General features: G+C 23.4%; 2 protein-coding genes across 6 annotated transcripts in view; one reads left to right on the top strand and one right to left on the bottom strand.

The window, feature by feature from the left end:
* The window catches only part of LOC122503810 (protein sprint), a 324,848-nt gene that overhangs the window by 140,108 nt on the left and 163,108 nt on the right, over window positions 1-21,632 (bottom strand). The window contains exon 1 of one of the 4 annotated variants that reach the window (XM_043614525.1): window positions 19,348-19,418. The exons of the other annotated variants lie outside the window; for them this stretch is intronic. Within the exon in view, the coding sequence (XP_043470460.1) occupies window positions 19,348-19,403 (56 nt within the window). The 5' untranslated portion in view covers window positions 19,404-19,418. Of the gene's footprint in view, window positions 1-19,347; window positions 19,419-21,632 lie in introns of those variants that run through there. 4 annotated transcript variants of the gene reach the window in all.
* LOC122503812 overlaps window positions 1-21,632 on the top strand; it is a 282,660-nt gene that overhangs the window by 145,087 nt on the left and 115,941 nt on the right. Inside the window, exons 4-5 of one of the 2 annotated variants that reach the window (XM_043614527.1) lie at window positions 9,360-9,434; window positions 9,525-9,717. In XM_043614527.1, the coding sequence (XP_043470462.1) occupies window positions 9,360-9,391 (32 nt within the window). In that variant the 3' untranslated portion in view covers window positions 9,392-9,434; window positions 9,525-9,717. Of the gene's footprint in view, window positions 1-9,359; window positions 9,435-9,524; window positions 9,718-21,632 lie in introns of those variants that run through there. The other variant, XM_043614528.1, reaches the window with a different exon arrangement.

Here is a 21,632-nt window from a genome sequence, read left to right as displayed (position 1 = left end):
ACAAAATATATTCCAACAAATTTCATTTTTAACAACCAGCTTGTTCGACTGACATGAAGTTTCTGACAATATGGAAATCTAGCAGTATTTATTAGTGATGGTTGTTTGTACTCAACTTTAACATTTTAGGGACAATTATTTGTGTTATGAAGGACATGAAGTATTTCAAGAAGTCGTTTTTTTATTTAATTTATTTGTATGTAATTTTCTTTATTGTTATTGGAATTGTTGGGATAGAAACCAAATTTAATATTTGTCGAAACATACTTCTCTACATATTTTGTAACTGTTATAATTGTATTGAACTATACTTGAAGAAGTCGTTTTATTTTATTTAATTCAAGTAGCAAGTAATTTTCTTTATTGTTGATGGAATTGTTGGCATGGCGACCAAATTTAATATTTGTCAAAACACTCACAACATACTTCTCTACATATTTTGAAAGTGTTTTAATAAATAGGATATAAAATAGTAATAATACTTATTATTAATTCTAATAATAAATTAAAAATTGAATAATTGTTTCTTTCAGTAAAATTTTAATTTAAAAAATTTGGATATTTTTTTCCAAACTTTGAAAAATCGTGAAGAAACTTTGAATTTTTTTCTTTTCTCTTTTTAATTGTTCCCTTCAAGAAATTTCTGACCTTATTAACATTTTCGTAATGTAAATAACAAGTTGGTGTAGAAATAAGAGATTGATCTGGTTATTTGGCTGGAAGGTGTCTCGCGTTTCAAATAAATTAGGCAAGTGATACTTTTAAGTTATATAAGGGAAAAGAGTATAACTATAATAGAAAGTTGGAGATTTTTTTATCGTGAGGAAAACGTTTTCAATTTTTTTGCATTCTATGTACTCAATTTGAATAAATGGAGGTGTATTGTGAGACAGCTGAAAGTCTTCTTGAAATTTATTGACAAACTCGTGTGAATAGGTCAATTTACATTTCACCTTTTACTGTAAAACTGTCTTTATTCAAGTAAATATCTCATGATTCATTGCCTAAGTTGAGACACAAGTTTTTCTTGAGCAGGAATTTATTCTTCTCATTATGATTTAAAATTTATTTCGATTTTATTATTGTTGTTATTTTATTTGTTTATTTTATTTACTTTATTTTTAGTTATTATTGTTTGTTTTTATTTTTTTATTATTTATTTATCGCTAAAAAATGATTTTTATCATTTAGTACATTAATGATTGACAAATTTGATTATTTCCTATTTTGATTTTTTTGCTATTATATTATTTCACTCCTGACGATTGATTTTTTTTATTTGGTTCATTATTTATTAATAAACTTTATTATCTATTGATTTAGTTTTATTATTTATTAATGTGTTTAATTTTAATATTATGTTTTAAGTATCAAAATTTTTCCAAAGGACCCTAAATCAACTTCATTTTGTGGAGAAATTAATTTTATGTAAAGTTTAATTATCGAGGGATGACTGTATTAATTACTAATAAATGTAGTTAAGGTTTAATAATTTTAATAATTTATTTCAATTTCATTTTTTTTTGTTTTTATTCTATTTATTTACCTAATTTCATTGGTTAATAATTTATTAATTGAATAATTAATTTTTGTTTTACTTCTGAAAGTAATAAATAAAAGGAAATTTATTAAAAATCGAAATATAAAGGTTTAGTTAAATAATTATTATAAATGATTTGCAATTTTGAACTCAACCGATTATAATTTGAAAATTGATTGATTTGATTATTGATGTTTATTAGTTAAATAAAATATTCTCTTTGGATGGAAAGTATTTATTAAAGACAACTTCATAAAGTTTACATTAAATTATTACAAGACGTCTAGTTTACATTGCACCAAATTTCCAATATTTAACCGGTTTAATTGCCTTTTTAGCCTTTTCGAAAAGTCAGCAAGCATCGGTAGCATAAATAAATTACAGTAGAGTGTAATTAAAGCAGTCAAGTATTCTGGTCACAATTAATAGACTAGAAATTCTTGTAAAATATAAATAAATAAATAAATTAATATATGTATATATATATATAACTATTTCTGAAATATTTGCGTAAATTGTCATGTTATGTCATTGCGTATCTATTAAATATATTTTAAACTCTCAGTAAATTTTAATTAGAGAAAGTATTAAAAGTCAGATGTGCATCAGTATATACAGCGAATGAACCGTTATTTTATCTTTTTTCATTTTGTTTTTTAATTTTTTTTCCATTATCTTTTTTTCCTTTAAATTAGAAATTTGTCTTTTATTTTCAATGTTGTAAATTAAAATGTTTACATTTATTAAATTTTCTTTTTTATTTTCTTCCATTTTGTTATTAATTAAAAAAAATGTGCAAAATAGAAATTTTTACTCTATTCTCAATATTTGAATTGAATAAAAAAGGAAAAAAATTACAAGTAGTTTTCTGTAATTGTCTCTCTTTATTTTTCTAAATTTGTATAGAAAATGTGGGTTTAAAAAAAAGCGTGAGGGTTCTATTTTGAGAAAGAGTGAATGTATGTAATAGCAAACTAGGAAACTTGCTTTATCAGAGCCGCTTGATTCAGGGGAAAAAAAGGAGCAAAGACTTGGGATCAGTAGGACTCGTTTGTGCGATCAAGTGAAGGACAAGAAAATGAATCTGCCAAGAATCCGAACCGGATTTTCCAGTATTTTCGATACGATGTGTTACTGGATTCATCGCTCGTTTATTCATTTCTAAATTTTTTTTTCTCTTCTTCTCTGATATGACAGATTTTTAGTTTTGTAATTAAGTAAAAAAACAGCCTAGTAGCTCCATTTTTTAAATTCTTTCCTTTTCTTTTTGAATCAAAAACTTCTGTTTGGTAACAGATACTTTACCCCATGAAATAAGTGCATATTATAGTATCCACAAATATGGTAATTGGAAAATTGTGTTTTAATTTCCTTTTTTTTTTTTTTTGGTCGATCTCTCGAGAATATTTTAATTTATTTTTCTAAAACAATAAAAAAAAGGGGATAAAAATGCAAAAAATTTGCATGAATTGAAGTTGCAGGACTAGGTTTTGCCATAATATGCAAATGTTCCCTTTGTATATATAAATTGAACTTGGGAAAAATGGGGTTTGACTGCGCGTGGAATGAACTCAACGCAAATGTCGACAAGAAACAGGAGCTGCTTCTCTTCTTCGAGTTTGTATTATAAAAGAAGTCTTGCAAAAGTGAAGGTCATATCAGCGTCCAGTCCCTGGCGATTAGTCGAGGTCCACAAATAGCAAACTATGCCTTCTTTGTTCCATTATATAAAATCGTCCCAAGTGAGCAATTAGAAACTTCACATATTTAACACCATTGCACTTATTTTTCTTATTTTTACATTTATTAAGGGACAATGAACTTTTACACTTTTTCTTTTATCGTTCATCGTACATTTTTGATCGATTTTTTTTACCCTTTGGTAGATTTATTTATTAATTTTCTTTAGATAGAAAATTTTATTAAATAAACTGTTAGAATTGTGAGAAATAATAGACTTTAGATACATTTTAGATCAATTTTTTTACTAGAAACTTTAAGTACACAGGTTCGTGTCAAATTTTGGGCCCAAAAAGGCAAGAACGCTTTTTAACGTATTTTTTTGCGCTGAATTCGAATCCATTCACACTAAAAAAAAAGTTTTACTTTTAGCCTGATTTCGAGGCTGAATTTAAGGTGTGAATGGAGTCAGACTTTTTTTCCTGTGTTGATAAATTTTCTCTAAAACGACAAATTTAAAAATGGCGGATCCAAAATGTCGGAAATCATAAAAAATTTGATAAGATTTGCTTGAAGCTTGTTACTCAGAGATTTTCGAGGTCACTGATTACAAATATGAAGTTCATTTTAAAAAATTAAAAATGGCGGATCCAATATGGCTGACGAAAAAGTTAAAAATTACTTGGATTTGTTTGAAACTTAGTACTCGGCGGTTTTTGAAGTCATATTGAAAGTTATAAAATTTTATTCGTAACCAGAAACACTAAAAATCCCCAAGTAACAAGTTTCAAGCAATTCCGATTATTTTTAACTTTTTCGTCAGCCATATTGAATCCGCCATTTTGAATTTTAAAAATCTGACTTTATATTCGTAATCAGTGACCCCGAAAACCCCCGAGTAGCAAGTTTCAAGCAAATCCGAGTGATTTTATCTTTCTCAGCCGCCATGTTGGATCCGACATTTTGAATTTTTAAAAACAAACATCGGATTTGTAATGAGAAATACCAAAAACATTTTAAGTAAAGTATGACTTTTATTGTAAGTAATATATTTTGATTTTCAGTAACAATTGTTTAAAGGAATAAAAAAATAAAATAGCAATTATCTCAAAATCTTGAAGTGTAGAAAGAAAACTAACTGTGGATTCAAATTCAGCGTTAAAATTTAATTATTAAAAATTTCAAATTTTACTTTGCAGTGGTTTTTCAATACTTATTTACTTACGAAATAAATTGGACAAGAAGCATTTATTTAACTCACCTGAAACAAAAAGAAAATATTTTTTATTAGAATTATTATTAAAAAAAATTAAAAATGATGCCAAATAAAAATTTCTATTACATTATTTCTATTAATTATTCTTAAATAATAATTTATAAAACTATAATTCTACAGGTTTTTTGCTTTTTCTGAAAATTTTAATTAAATTAAACTTAACTATAATAATTTGAATGTTCCTTCATTAATTCACTTTTTCTGTCCCTCACACTCTGAAGTTGTCTTTTGTTTATACTTTTGTTTTTTGTTATCTTTAGATAGATTGTATATTATATTATTATGTTATAATTATTTGTATTTTATAATTAATTCAAAATTGTAATGACAAATAGAAATCATCAGAATTTTTTCACTTTTTTTATTAAAGAACTAAAATTTTGTTAAATATTATGTTTTTTTAAATTGAAATTATGCAGTTTTTTATTCTTTACTTTTAAACAAAATTAGAAAATTGTTAAACAACTGTGATTAAGAAAAAGAAAATTTATTTATTTTGCATTATTTTTGTTTATGAATCACAATTTTTTTAACAAAATTATTATTCTGTTTTAGAAAAGAAGAAAAATATTTGCACAATTTCTATTTTTAATCTTATTTTTGGAACAGGATTTTCCACAGGAATTAAGACATTCAAAAATTTGAAATTCGAACCTTTTTTAAATTAAACAATTTATAAAAGTATTGTTATAAAACATGAAGATATCGATTGCTCCGAGTCTAAGACTCGGAGTGATCGATTTCTTCATGTTTTCTGATAATTAAAGATGACCGAGAGATAAAATCATTATTTTATATCATAAGAATATTGTTACTATAACTTTATTAAAATTATTTTCATTAATTTAATTCAATTATTATTTTCTAGAATTTAAAATTATTTTTTATGAAATTAATAATTGAATTCCTAAAAAAAATTTATTATTTATGAAAATTAATAGAATTTCTGTGAAATGTGTATTATTTATGAGAATAATTAAATGTTTGCATACAATTTTATTAAAAATTTTTTTAAATAATTGAATTCTTTTTGGGAAATTTTATTAAAATAGTAGATATTGAAAATCATTGAAATTAGAAACATTTTTGAAAATAATTGAAATTAGGACAAGAATTTTTTTGCCATTTTTGAAAATAATTTAACTTTGGAGAAGAATTTTGTTATTTATAAAGATAATTGGGATTTTTACGAGAATTTTTTTCAAATTTTGAACATAGTTGAATTTTATAAGAAGAATTTTATTTTTTTTTGAAAATAATTGAATTTCTGCAATTATTTGTAATTTCTTCAAAATTGAATTTTTTTAGTGTTTTCAACAAAAATTTTAATTAGAAAATTTTTAAATTCTATTATTTTTAAAATTGCTGATTTTATTTAAAAAAGGCAGCAAGAAGTTAGCCGCACGCTTTATAGCGCGCGAATTATTTCTAGTTACCATTTAATTAGAATAAATTTTTGAGGTACAATTTGAGCAATTTTACTTTCGACATTTTGAATCATCGAAACGTAAAATTGAATGAAGGGAAAAAAATTCGAAGATTAAGAAATAATTTTCTTCTTCGATATGGTATTTATCAATTTGAAGAAAAGACGTTCTAATCTTTTTGTATATAGAAAACGAACGTGATTCCTTGTCAAGAACACCAATTGGCGCTGAAGTTCGAATTAGCGAGACTTTAACGCTAATTGCTTTCAATTTCAAGTTTCGCCGTTGGACCCTCGTGATTTTCTGTCTCTTCCAAGGTTCAAGCCTCCTCTTTACTGGGCATGATTTACTAAGACGATTTTGCTCAATTAAGAGGAATCGAATTTAGTTGAGAAATTGCACTCAAGCTGGTAAATCAAATTCGGTAGCTTGCAAATTCTAATTTAATTATAATATTCCCGGTACATTTTACAATTTTTTTCCTCATCTTGAACTTATAAAAAGAAAGACACTTTTTTTTGAAAAATGTTTCCTCCCTTAAATACTCACTTCCCTTGAATCACAATTTCTCAAATAAAAAAAAATTGTTAATAGCACAAATTCGAATCAAAATCTTAATTTCACAATTTTCTTGAAAGGATCAAATTGATGTCAAAAATTTAAATCAATTTTTGGATTTGATCCACATTTTTGGTATTATTTCGTTGCAACTTGATACTATGAAGTTAACGCAGTGTTTCAGTAAGTTTGATCTCTTCAATTTCCAATATTTTTATTTATTTAAATTTTTTCGTTTTAAATTTATATTTAGATTCAATATACAGATATATTTCAGAAAGGGTGTGGAAAAAAATAATTGTACTTTCTCCTTTTGTTTGAAAATGATTGTTTGAAAACATTTTTACACTCTTGATACACAGTGGGCACTTTATCAAGTGAAAATTTTCACCGCCTTTGGTTAGAAACTCTCCTTGTGGGAAACTGGCAACTGCCACATGGAGTGCGAAAAAGTTTTCATCGTTCCCTGTGAAACAAATAGATCTTGCTTCCCTAAAATATGATATAGTGTCGAGTCGTAAATCGACTCCGAGTATACAACATTTGAAAATCTCCCAAGAATGGCTTATCTTTCATAATCCAGAATGTAAGACACTGGGCGGAAATTTTCTTAACTATCTTACACGCGCCATTTATTCCCTCTCTTTAATGCCGGTGGGTCGCGCAGTATTTTCTCTTTTTATCTGAAAAACATTTTTTTTAAATTCTACCAGAAGATTTGAAAAAGATTTTTTAAATTTTTTTATTTTTAAATATTCAATATTAATTAAAATTCTAAAGATAATAAAAATTTGTTCATCTGGGTTGTAACAGGTCACGGAAAGTAGAATTTGTCAGGGAAATCAGTGAAAAGTTCGGGATTATTATTAAAAGTACTGAAAAAAATTAAATTAAAAAAATTAAACACTATGAATTTTGGTGTCTTTTTTAATTGATTCATAAACTATGAAATTACCATGAATTCTAATACGAAACCTTCAATTTTTTCTATTTCTAACTCTGATTTCTTTATAAATATAACTTAATTCTTGAAGAACTGTCAAATAATTATTACCTTTAAATTATTTAACGAATAATTTTACTTAAATATTTCAAAATTAATTGAATTTTAAAAGAGTTGCGTTTACAATTTTCTTAAATAGATGAACTTCAAAAGGTTTTAATTTGAAATTTTAGAATATTTCAATCTTGAATTCATTTCATTAGAAATTTTAAAGACCTTAGATTTTTGAAAAATTTAAATAATTCAAATTCCTTCAATTTGTTAATTTCAATTTAAGTTCAATTTTTTAATATTACATCTAATTGATTATTAAAAATTATTGATTCATAGAAGAATTTTAGTTCAAAATACTAAAAAAAAATTAAATTTTGGAGAAAGTTACAAATTTAATTATTTTAAAAATTACCAAATTTCTTCGCCGAAATTCAATTATGTTTAAAAATTTTTTAAATAATTCTCGTCAAAATTTCAATTATCTTTATGAATAATAATATTTTTCTCCGTTTAATTATTTTTAAAAATTTTAATAAAATTTTCCAAAAGCATTCAATTATTTAAAAAAAATTTTGATAAAATTCCATAAAAACATATAATTATTTTCATTAATAATACTAATTTCTCTAAAATATTCAATTATTTTAAAAGTTTTTCGAAAGAATACAATTATTTTCAAAAATTCTACTAAAATTCTTCTCAGGAATTCAATTATTTTTAGTACAATTTTTATAAAATTTTTCAAAATAATTAAATTCTTTTTAGGAATTCTATTATTTTCATAAATAATAAAACTCATCGCAGAATTTTAATTACTTTTAATACAATTTTAATCGGATTCCTCGAAAAATGTAATTATTCTTAAAAATTTTATTAAAATTCGTCGCAAAAATTCAATTATTTAAAAATTCTTTATGAGAATTCAATTTTAAGTAACATTCAATTGTTTAATAAATACAAATAAATATTTTTGTATTTAAATAATTGAATTCTTGTAGATATTTCTTATAAAAATTGAATTTCAGTTAAAATTTTAGATAATAATTGAATAAAAACACATTCTAGCCTGAAATTTAGAAATAATTAAATTTTTAAAAGATTTCAAATGAAAAGCTTTGAAAACCTGAATTTTTCATACTTTTTCCTAACGCAATTCTGTATAACTGATTTTTTTGAAAAAATTTAATTGAATTTTTTTTAAACGATTTGAAGTTTTTTTAAAAATAATTTTCTAATATTTCTAATTTTCTAATACATATTTAATCGAAGCAAATGGATTTGAAAATTCTCAAAGAACTTTTTTAAAAATTATTAAAAATAATTGATTTGAAGAAGAATTTAAGTTAAAAATTCTAGAAAATAATAATTGAATTGAAGTGATGAAAATAATTTTGAAGAAGTTACAGTAGAAATATTCTTATACCTAATATAAAATAATGATTTTATCACTCGGTCATCTTTAATTTTATTACAAGCTATTGAATTTGAACTTTTTGAAAATCTAAATTCCTATGTAAAAATAATAATGAATAAATAATTATTTAAAAATGAAGTTATTGATGTTTTCGATTCATTAAACAATTAAAGAAATTCGTAATAAACGTAATAGAACATTTTTTTGGTCTAATAATTTTGAGAGTGAATCAAAATATTTTTTAGGATCAAGGAAAAAGACAAAATTTTGTCTGGAAATCAGAGAAAAGTCAGGGAAAAAAAAGATTAAATTTTTGTATCCATTCCTGTTAATTAAATTATCTTTATCTTTATCTTAATCTTGATAATAAATATTTATTCGTGTATTTAAAGTACCATGGTAGTAAATATTTGTTTATTTATTAATTTCAATTTCTTGATAATAAATATTGGCTTTTCTGATTTCAGGTAAGCATTGTACAATGTGTGCATGTCATTGATTTCTACTTAGATAGTGCGATCGTAGGCGTCAAGGAGGACCAGGTACCAATTATATTTTCCTAATTATTAATCAATTAATTAAATAATTAATCGATTAATCAACTATTTAATGTAAGTTTTACTACTTCTTAGGGTTCCGTTCACCAAGCGATCGCAAATGAAAACCTTATGGTTTTACTCGCAAATAATTACTCGCCTTCCAAAATTAGCCATTTTGACCTAGATGGTGGAAATTTGGTATAAAAATGTATCATCACGTGTAACATACCTAAAAAATATAAAGAATCCCTTTTGAAATAAACTGAAATAAATTTTAGGATAAAGTTGAAAAATTCAGATAAAAGCATTTCCCTTATTTATTTTTTTTACCAATTCTGACCTGAAGTGTTGAAATTTGGTAGCAACTTTTATTTTAGCCAGTAGATTTTGGGAAAAATATAACGAACTTGATTAGAATTTGTTTAAATAATCTTTTTTCAGGAAAAAACCGAAAGAAATTTAGAACAGCGCTTCCCTTATCCCTATTTTTACATTTTTTTGTGTACAGGACTGAAACTTGGTACAAATTTATATTTACACTTATAGATAACGCGAAAAATTCAGCAAACTCGTTATGGAATTAATTGAATAATTTTTTTAAAAGAAATAACGGAAAATTAGAAAAAATGCTTGTAGCCAACTTCTCTTCTAATTTTGACCTAGTGTGTTGAAATTTGGTAGAAATATGCATTTAACGTGATGTAGATATCGCGACAAATATGTCGCACTCGATTGAAATTGAATTTGAAATTATTATTTAAAGACAAAAAACGTAAAACATATTGCACTTTCCATTTAAATTTAAATGGACCTGAACGGAACCTTAATTATTTTATAAATTTATTAATAATTGTCCTTCTTTATGATTTTTAGTATGTTTATTATTACTGAAACTATTAATTTTTATATTTTTATCGAAATTTAGTTTAAGTTAATTAAAATAAAATTTAAGTTAATTGAAGTTTTCTTTAATTTCTTAAAGAATGTGTGACAATTTTAGAAAGCGTGATGTAAAATTTTTAAGGGGCGAATAAATGGAAGAAAATAGGGACAAAAAATTTCTTTTTTACCTTTTACATTACCTCTAAGTGTACACATTAAGAAAATCACTATCTTTCATTTTTCACTTCATAACACGAGGACAATAACGAAATAGACCCTTTGCCATTGTTGCCTCTTGTGCAAGGCATCGACTATATCTCTCTTGACGCCCTTGTCGATAATTTTTTTTCCCTTCATTCCAACATTGAAAGACATTTTCATCCCCCTACTCGACAGTATATACACAAAAACCTTAAGGCGACACTTTTTACAAAAAATTGTCCTTTCTCTCCACAATTAAAATTTGTCAAATTTACAACGATTCGAAAGAAAGTAAAATTTGAACATAATTAAATAAATCTACGATTTGTATTTAGGTTTTTAAAATTAAATTGTTTCAAACTTTTTAAGAGAATTTGTTTCTTTTCTATTTCTATTCGTTCTATTCTATTTATTAAATAATTTCCAAATAGATTCAAATTTTCTATAAATTAACTTTTTTCCTTCGATTACATTGATTTAATGATTGATTATAATTTTCTATTTTTCTAACACTTTTTTTTCATTTTTTACGAGATTAAATTAGCTGTAAAGTTTATAGAAAATTTTGTCGTTATTGTTTCTTATGATTATGCGAAACGACGTTAAGAGATTGTTTACAACGGAGAAATTCAATAAGAAACCCCATATATTTCTTTGCTTCGCATTTATATGATAATGAAGAAAATTTATCATGGAATATAAGAATCCTCATTGACACATATATTTTAAAGTAGGAGAAAAAAAAATTACATTCTTCACTGAATTGAAATAAATTCCTTTCATAGATCGTAAATTTTGCCTATAGTTCATTCTAATTAGTTATCGATTGTATTTTTATATATAAAAATTATATAAAATAATATAATAATATCTTTATTGAATTCATACACAAAAGAATAATGTTGAATAGATTATATAAATAAATATGAAAGAATATTTATTAAATGTTATAAAATCAAGAAAAAAATGGTGAATATTTATATAAGTAAAGAGAACTTTGAGAAATATTTATTTTCCTTCTCTTTTTCACTTTTATAAATTTGTATTTTTGATTTTATTTTCACTTTGATAAATGTTTGTCACTTTCAATTTCATTTAAACTCTGTATCAAAGTGAAAACGAAAGTAAATGTGAAAATAAAAATAATCGAGTTGAAAGTTGAAATAAGATAAGTTAAAAATACAAAAGTGGTAGAAATAAATAGAAAAATAGAAAAAATAAAAATACTTACAAAAGAAGTAAAAATAAATACAAGAATAATAGAAATAAATAAAGAAAAAAGTAAAAATAATTTGAAAAATATTTCAATATACAAAGTAAGTAAAAAGAGAAAAAAACACTACTGTCGGAAAAGATTAAAATTTCCTGACCTAATCTAAAAAAAATCGTTGGCAGTATGACAATGAATACTATACCCCCAATGCTCCTATTGTGAATTCTGACAAAGATGCGGAGGCGCACACTTCATATTCCGCTTGATGCTGGGATGAGGCAAAAAAAAAGAAAGAATAAAAAAAGCAGGAATAAAAAAAGCGAAGGGAAGTAGAGAAGGAAAAAGAGAGCTAGAGAAATAGAATCGGCAAACGAAAGAAAGAAGAGAGAAAATCTTCTCCCTATGGCAGAGCCTTTCATTGTAACATGAAAATCGATTCTTGGATGCAAAAGCTCTTGGTGTGGGACAAGCGTTTTGTAGATGGTGTAAATCTGCCTTTTTCAACTTAATGCATTTTGCGCTGAAAGAATGAGGAATTAATGGACCATAATAGTTGAGAAGGAACTTCATACTTATGCAGCACCTTTTGCAGTGAACACTTTGTTTTTGAATTGCGCATATGTATACTCACGCATGTTCTGTTCAAATTTAAATGAAACCGATTTTTATGGGTGAATTTACTTCTTACTGAATTCAATTAAAAATTAATTTTAAAATTTTAATTATCAACAATTGGCGCTCTTAACTTCTTACTTACTTTTTCTTAAATAAAATTAACAATTTTAAAATTAATAGAATTTTGAAAATTTTTAATTCAAATTTTTGTTGAAAATACTAAAAAAAATTCAATTTTAGAGAATTTACAAATAAATTGCAGAAATTCTATTTTTTTTTGAAAAGTAATATAATTCTTCTCATAAAATTCAAGATTACAGGACAAAAAATACAATCCAAAAAATCCAGACCGAAAAATCCAAGAATTTAAAAAGTCCAAAGTACAAAAAATTCAAAATAAAAATATCCAAAGTAAAAAAAATCCAAAATAAATAAAAACGTCCAAAATAAATAATGAAACATGTGAAAAAGCCACGTTTTTACTTTTTACGCTATAAAATTAGAATTTAAAATGTTAATATTAAAATCAAAGGATTTTCAATATTTACATAAATAATAAAATTCTTCACAAAAATTGTATTATTTACATAAATAATAAAATTCTTCACAAAAATTGTATTATTTACATAAATAATAAAAATACAAAAAAATTCACAAAAATTCAATTATTTTCAACAATTTTGATGAAATTCTTAACAAAAGATTCAATTATTTTTTCAATATAATTCCAATTTGATTGCTCAATTAATTTAATTATTTTCAGAAATTTTAAATGTTCAATCTATCTACTTTTTAATTCACAGTCATCGAAATGAGCAATTTAAAAAAAAGGATAATTTCATTCAAGGGTCAACCATTTAAATTTTTTTATCTAAATTTTTTTCATTAAATTTTTAATATTTTTGGATTTTTTGTACCAGGACAAAAAATCCAAAAAATAAAATTCTAAAGTCAAACTATTTTTTTTTTTTTTACTATTTTAGATTTTATTTACTTTGGATTTTTTAGTTTGGACTTCTTGTCCGTATACCAAAATTCAATTATGTTCAAAACTTAAAAAAAAATTCTCTTTAAAGTCTTAAAAATCTTTATAAATAACAAAATTCTTCCCTAAAGTTAAATTATTTTCAAAAATGTCAATAAAATTCTTGTTTTAATTTCATATTATTTTAAAAATTTTTTCTCATTTCAATGATTTTCAATATCTACTATATTTTAATAAAATTCCCTAAAAAGAATCACTCTGAAGTTGTCTTTTGTTTATACTTTTGTATTTTGTTAACTTTAGATAGATTGCATATTTTATTATTATCTTATAATTATTTTTATTTTATAATTAATTCAAAATTGTAATGACAAATAGAAATCATCAGAATTTTTTTCACTTCTTTTCATTAAAAGACTAAAATTTTGTTAAATATTATGTTTTGTCAAATTGAAATTATGCAGATTTTTGTTGTTTACTTCTAAACAAAATTAGGAAATTGTTAAACAATTATGATTAAAAATAGAAAATTTATTTATTTTGCATTATTTTTATTATGAATCACAATTTTTTAAACAAAATTATTATTTTGTTTTAGAAAAAGAAGAAAAATATTTGCACAATTTCTATTTTTAATATTATTTTTGGAACAGTAATTAAGACATTACAAAATTCCAAATTAAAAACTTTTTGAAATTAAAAAACTTATAAAAGTATTGTTATAAAACATGAACATATTGATTGCTCCGAGTCGAAGACTCGGAGTGATCGATTTCTTCATGTTTTATAATAATTAAAGATGACCAAGTAATAAGATCATTATTTTATATTATAAAAATATTGTTACTGTAATTTCATCAAAACTATTTTCTTCATTTTAATTCAATTATTATTTTCTAGAATTTTAAATTATTTTTATGAAAATAATTAAATTCCTTAAAAAAATTTATTATTTATAAAAATAATTGAATTTCTGTGAAATTTTTATTATTTATGAAAATAATTAAATGTTTGCATAAAATTTTATTAAAAAATTTTGTAAATAATTGAATTCTTTTTGGGAAATTTTATTAGAATAGTAGACATTGGAAATCATTGAAATTAGAAAAATTTTTGAAAATTATTGAAATTAGTTCAAGAATTTTGTTGACATTTATGAAAATAATTGAACTTTGGAGAAGAATTTTGTTATTTATAAAGATAATTGGGATTTTTACGAGAATTTTTTTCAAATTTTGAACATAGTTAAGTTTTATGAACAGAATTTTATTTTTTTTGAAAATAATTGAATTTCTGCATTGTAATTTCTTCAAAATTGAATTATTTTTAGTGTTTTCTACAAAAATTTAAATAAGAAAATTTTTAAATTTTATTATTTTTAAAGTTGCTAATTTTATTTAAAAAAGGCAGTAATAAGTTAGTTAGAATTGTTGCTAGTTAAATATTTATTTAAAAAAGAAGTTATTGATTTTTATTAATGAATGCTTAAATATTAATTAATTAATACATTAATTAATAATTTACAAAGTAATACAATATTTTAGACCAAATAAAAAATTTCTTGATTCTTCTTGATAATTTCCATAAAAAAACTACCGATGAACCTTTTTAGAATTGTAAAATTTCCTTTTTTAAATTAGAAAAATCACTTTTGTTTCCAACTTCCTTTCGCGATAAAATTTACCTACAAAAATTCACCACATCCGCGTAGTTTTACTAGAAAAAAATTTTTTCCAATTTCACGCAATTTTCTAACTTCTCCATCAGTTATTATCGCATTATCGTCTCTTGGCATTTTTTTTTACTTCACGATTTATAAACACCAATCTTTCTGCTATTTCATCAAGTTTTCTGTTCCCTTTATACAAAATGTTTCCTCTGATTTTACTTCTCTCAACTTTTTTTTCTCCTTTTACTTCCTTTCGAAGAAAACTTTCAGTGGATCTCGTCTCGCGGAGATAGAAAAAGAAAGAAAACGAGAAGAAGAAAAAAGAATAAAAATCAGTTTGCCGGGTAATAATAGCGGAGCGCAGTTATAGAACTTGCAACTATGTCCAGCAAAAGTACACTTTGAGGCATCCGCGACAGTAACCATAACTGAGATCATAACCGATCATAATATATATAAATGGGAAAGGGTATTTCTAGAAGACGTCTACCAGAGTATTTATATGCATATATACATCGCAATTCTTCTATATATGTGAGTTGCATGCACATATTAGTAGAGCAGTTCAATAACTATATGGTCGTTCATAATTCATATTCAGTGGCTATCGTGTCTATTCAAAAGCAAAATGATGTAGCAACAAGCTTGCGCGAGTCATTTTTATTAAGCTATTTATGTGTCGTAAAACTTTTTGACCTCCCAGGGACGATAAATAATTTTTGTCTATGTATTTACCTAGCGCAGGCTTGTATATATACATAGTAGAGACTTATACATGTGTATATGCATAATAAATAAGCAACTTATTTGTAAGAAAAAAAAATTTTATCGATCACTGTAATCAATATTGTTGTACATTTTTGATCAACATTGTATTCTTGTGGAGGATATTTTTAGTTTTACGTTGAGAAAGCAGAGATAAATTTAATGATCACTTTAGTTTAGATATATGAGTGCAGCACGCTCTCGAACAGATCGCAGTATAAAATTTACCAGGAAGTAACAAAAATATTAGAAAATATTTAAGGAAAAAATAATGTAGAGTAATTTTTACTATACTAAATCTTAATTGTAAGGAATTTTTAACCATTTTTGTACTGGAAATTTTTTATACTTCCAGAAGATAAGAATTTTATAATAAGTTCATTTATTTCTGAATACATTTTATAAATTTTCAATATAAATTTGACCAAGTTTCTTATTTAAATAAATATTTAATCATTATTATTTTTCCGGAAGAATTAAAATTATCAAAAATTTCAAATTTAATAACTTATAAGAATATTCTTATAAAACATGACCAAGTGGAAAAATTATTATTTTATTTTATAAGAATATTGTACTTGTTCAAAATTATTTTCATCAATTCAAATATTATTTTCTAGAATTTGTAACCCCTTCACAGTCCAGTGAAAATAAACTTTTTGTGCCATAAATAAAATCTGAAGCTGAATAAAAATCTGTAGTCAAAGATTCAAAATTCAAAATGTCGGCTTTAAAATGTCGACCAAAAGAAATTTTAAAGTGAACGAATTCGTTAACTTTAAAATGTTTTTGGTCGCCATTTTGAAGCCGCCATTTTGAATTTTGATATTTTGACAACGACATTTTTGTGCTGCTATAGAGGTCAGTGACAGTGAAGGGGTTAACTAAAATTTTTCTTTAAATTTAAAAAATTCAATTAAACTTTAAAAAAAAAATTAATTGTACGGAATTGTTAGTTAAAACTATGAAAACTTTAGGATTTCAATTTCAATTTTACGAAATTTCGATTATTCGGAAATTCTTGAATTAAATATACATTAGAAAATAAAAACTTCAATTAATTTAAAAAAAAATTTAATTGAACTTTTTAAAAAAAAAAAATTAATTCTACAGAATTGTTAGTTAAAAGAATGAAAAATTCCGATTTTCACAAGATTTTAATTTAAAACCTTTTCAAAATTTAAATTATTTCTAAAAATTTATGCTATAATGCTCTTAATATTCGATTATCTAAAATTTTAACTGGAATTTATTTTTAAATCAATTTTTATTAGAAAATTCTAAGAGAATTCAATTATTTAAATACAAAAATAAATACTTTAATGAAATTCAACGCAAACATTTCATTAGTTTCATAAATAATAAAAATTTTATAGAAATTTAATTATTTACAAATTTTTTGTAAAATTCTTCGCAGAAATCCAATTACGTTCAAAAGTTTAAAAAAATTCTTTTAAAAAATTTTAATCATCTTTATAAATAATGAAATTCTTCTTCGAAATTCAATTATTTTCAAAAATATTTATAAAATACTTGGCAAAATTTAAATTATTTCCAAAAATTTCTCTCAATTCAATGATTTTGAATATCAACTATTTTAATAACTTTTTTCAAAAATTCATTTATTGAGAAAAATTTTATTAAAATTCAACGCAAACATTTCATTAGTTTCATAAATAATAAAAATTTCATAAAAATTTAATAATTTACAAATTTTTTATAAATATCTTTGCAGTAACTCAATTATTTTCGTAAGTAATAAATTTTTTTAAAGGACTTAAATTATTTTCATAAATAATAAAATTCTTTTTGGGAATTCAATTATTTTCATAAATAATGAAACTCATCGCAGAATTTAAATTATTTTTAAAACAATTGTAATCGAATTCGTTAAAAAAATTCAATTTTTTAAATATTTGTTGAGAAAATTCTTTATAAAAATTCAAATATTCAATAAATTATTTTTTTTAAATAGTTTAATTCTTTTAAAAAAATTTATTAAAATAGTAGATTTTGAAAACCATTAAGTTAAGGAAAAATTTTGAAAATAATTAAAATTTTGCCAAGAATTTCAAATTTAAAACTAATTCAATTTCAGAGAAGAATTTTATTATTTATAAAGATAATTGAAGTTTTGACAACAATGTTTAAAAAAATTTTTGAACGTAATTGGATTTGTGCCATCATATACGTAACTTCTCCAAAGTTCAATTTTTTTAAATGTTTTTAACTGAAATTCTTCTATAAATCCATTATTTTTAATAATTATTTAAATATATACCAAAAAACTTAATTAAGTTCCTAAGAATTTTAATTATTAAAATTTTTCAAAAATCTATGTTCTTCAAAATTTTTAATTAAATGGATTCAAAATTGAGAAATTTTATAAAATTTAAAATTAACACCTTTTGAAGTTGATCTATTTACGAAAATTGTAAACGCAACTGTTTTAAAATTCAATTAATTTTGAAATATTTAAGTAAAATTATTCATTAAATAATTTATATGTAATAATTTTATGATAGTTCTTCAAGAGTTAAGTTATTTGAAAAGAAATTATTGTCAGAAATAGAAAAAATTTAAGGTTTTGTATGAGAATTTTTGATAATTTCATAGTTTATGAGACAAACAAAAAAGACCTTAAAATTCAGAGTCTTTTTATGAATTCTATAAATTTAATTTTTTTCATTACGTTTAATAAAAATCTCTGACTTTTTTTCATGAATAATTCTACTTTCCCTGGATTTTCCTAGAATCTCCTGACCTGTGTCAACCCTGTAATATTTACCGAACTGTGTGGGCTCTATAATAATGTCCATAATTGAATTAAAAAATGTAATTAATTATTATGTTTATTATTATTATACAATAATTACTGTAAATATTTGGTAAAAATCTAGTCGCTTTTGCTTAAATAATTACTAAATATTTAGTAAATTTGTAGTAATTATTCGTTAAATAGATAATTTTTAAAGATAAATTATTGAATTGATAATTAATAATTATTATAAAATTGGTAAATATTTAGTAATTTTTTATTCTAACTACACAAAAATTGTTGGCATAACTAAAACTTTAATTTATTTAACTGCATAATGTTAGTTGAATTTTTTTCTACTTTTTTTCAGTGTGGTAATAAATAAATATTAAGTAAATAGTTACCAAATATTTACTAAAGAATTAATAAATAATACAGGTAAACAAATTTAGGTCAATTTTTGAGAGCTAAAAAAGGCAAGAACGCTTTTTATCGTAATTTTTTAAGTTGAATTCGAATCCGCTGCTAGATTTCACCTAGCATGTCAAATTTCAAAATGGCGGATCCAAAATGGTGGAAAAAATTAAAAATCGTTGAGATTTGGCTGAAATACCTACTAACTACTAGAAATACCCACTGAATAATAAAAATACTAAGTAGGTACTAGAATTAAATAATTATAAGAAATATAAAGAAATATTAATGAACTAATTACGAGAAATAATAATTACTAAAAATCTTAAATGCCAAAAATACTGTAAATACTAAAAACCAGAAATACTTTTGACTAAAATAGTAAAATTTTCTACTGTTGATAATGTTCCTTACCTCTTTCGTTTCGTATCAACGAGTTGTAAAATAACGTTGCAAAATACAAGAAGCATAGTTAGACTTTACACAGACATAAAGAATTGAAATATATATCTATAAAAATGAATATACACACGCGAGATTTAATGATTTGCATCTGACAATGCAGGCGCGCGAGTACAGTGCACTCGAGTTTTGCCGCTCGCACTGCCGGTGCCGGCGCTAACATTAGACAAAGGCAGAAAATAGAATATATGATTTGTAAATAGTAGTGGAAATGTGTTTGACTGAGAGGGAAAGTTTTATCGGCTAAATGAGAGGAGAGAAGGAGCGAGAGAGACGGCGAGATGAAAAGTAGACGTGGGAGCCAATGAGACTAAATGAAAGCTTGAACTTTAGTTGGCGCATTGCCAAAAGGGTCTCTTATGTTAAGACATAAACGACCAGACACACCTCTCTCTAAGACGGACATTGACTTCTAATCAGCCGTCTCATCGAACATGACAAGATGATGATGATGTTGATGATAAAAAAAAGCTTTCGGGAAACTTTCATTATAAGTCAATAACGAACTTTATCTGATTTTTAAATTTCTTCTCGTCGAGAGAAGCGCAAAGTTTTAAACTGATTATTAATATTTTATAATAATAATTAATTAAATACTAATTATTATTTTATACAATTTTTAAATAAAATTATTAACTATAATAATTTTAATGTTCTTTCATTCATTCACTTTTTCTGTCCCTCACACTCTAAAGTTGTCTTTTGTTTATACTTTTGTTTTTTGTTAACTTTAGATAGATTATATATTACATTATTATGTTATTATTTTTATTTTATAATTAATTCAAAATTGTAATGAGAAATAGAAATCATTAGAATTTTTTTCACTTCTTTTCATAAAAGAACTAAAAGTCTTTTTTTTAAAAGTCTTTTCATCAAAGACTAAAATTTTGTTAAATATTATGTTTTGTCAAATTGAAATTATACAGATTTTTGTTCTTTACTTCTAAACAAAATTAGAAAATTGTTAAACAACTGTGATTAAGAAATAGAAAATTTATTTATTTTGCATTATTTTTGTTTATGAATCACAATTTTTCTAACAATATTATTATTTTGTTTTAGAAAAAGAAGAATTGTCACATTTTAAGGTACAATAATCCCCCTTTAATTTGTGACAAGGAAATAAAAATTTGGTCTAAAATTGTTCGAGTTATGAATTTTTTTTCGATTTTTTTTCCAATTTTCGTTTTTCTGATACGGGCGGGTGGGAACGCTGGCTATCAAAAATTTATTTAAAAAAATTTTCAATTGTCACATTTTAAGGAGCAAAAATCCCGCTTTAATTTGTGACCAAGAAATAAAAATTTTGTCTAAAATTGTTCGAGTTATGAATTTTTTTCAATTTTTTTTCCAATTTTCGTTTCATAACTCGAACAATTTTAGACAAAATTTTTATTTCTTGGTCACAAATTAATAGGGGATTATTGCTCCTTAAAATGTGACAATTGAAAATTTTTTAAATAAATTTTTGATAGACAGCGTTCCCACCCGCCCGTATCAGAAAAACGAAAATTGGAAAATAAATCGAAAAAAAATTCATAACTCGAACAATTTTAGACCAAATTTTTATTACTTGGTCACAAATTAAAGGTGGATTATTGCTCCTTAAAATGTGATAATTGAAAATTTTTTAAATTAATTTTTGATAGACAGCGTATCAATTTTTATTAGAAAATTCTACGAGAATTCTATTATTTAAATACAGAAATAAATATTTTATTGAATAATTGAATTCTCATAAAGAATTTTATTAACAAATTTTTAAATAATTGAATTATTTCGACGAATTTTAATAAAAAAATTTTTAAAATAATTACATTTTTCGAGAAATTCGATTAAAATTGTATTAAAAATAATTATAATTCTGCAATGAATTTTATTATTTATGAAAATAATTGAATGCCTGTAAAAAATTTTATTATTTATCAAAATAATTGAATTATTGCGAAGAACTTTATAAGAAACTTGCAATTAATTGAATTCCTGTGAAATTTTTATTATTTATGAAAATAATAATTTAATGTTAGCGTAGAATTTTATTAAAATTTTTCCTAATAAATGAATTTTTAAAAATTTTATTAAAAGAGTAGATATTCAAATAAATAATTGAATAATAATTGAATAGAAAATAATTTAATTTCGAAGAAGAATTTTATTACTTTTGAAAATAATTGCAGTTTTGACAAGAATTTTTTTAAACTTTTGAACGTAATTGAATTTCTGCGAAAAATTTT

The sequence above is a fragment of the Leptopilina heterotoma genome, unplaced genomic scaffold (assembly GCF_015476425.1).
Source record: "Leptopilina heterotoma isolate Lh14 unplaced genomic scaffold, ASM1547642v1 Lhet_27, whole genome shotgun sequence".
In the NCBI taxonomy this organism is placed as follows: Eukaryota; Metazoa; Arthropoda; class Insecta; order Hymenoptera; family Figitidae; genus Leptopilina; species Leptopilina heterotoma.
The sequence above is the reverse complement of the archived record's forward strand: the minus strand, read 5'-3'. Positions and strand labels throughout refer to the sequence as shown.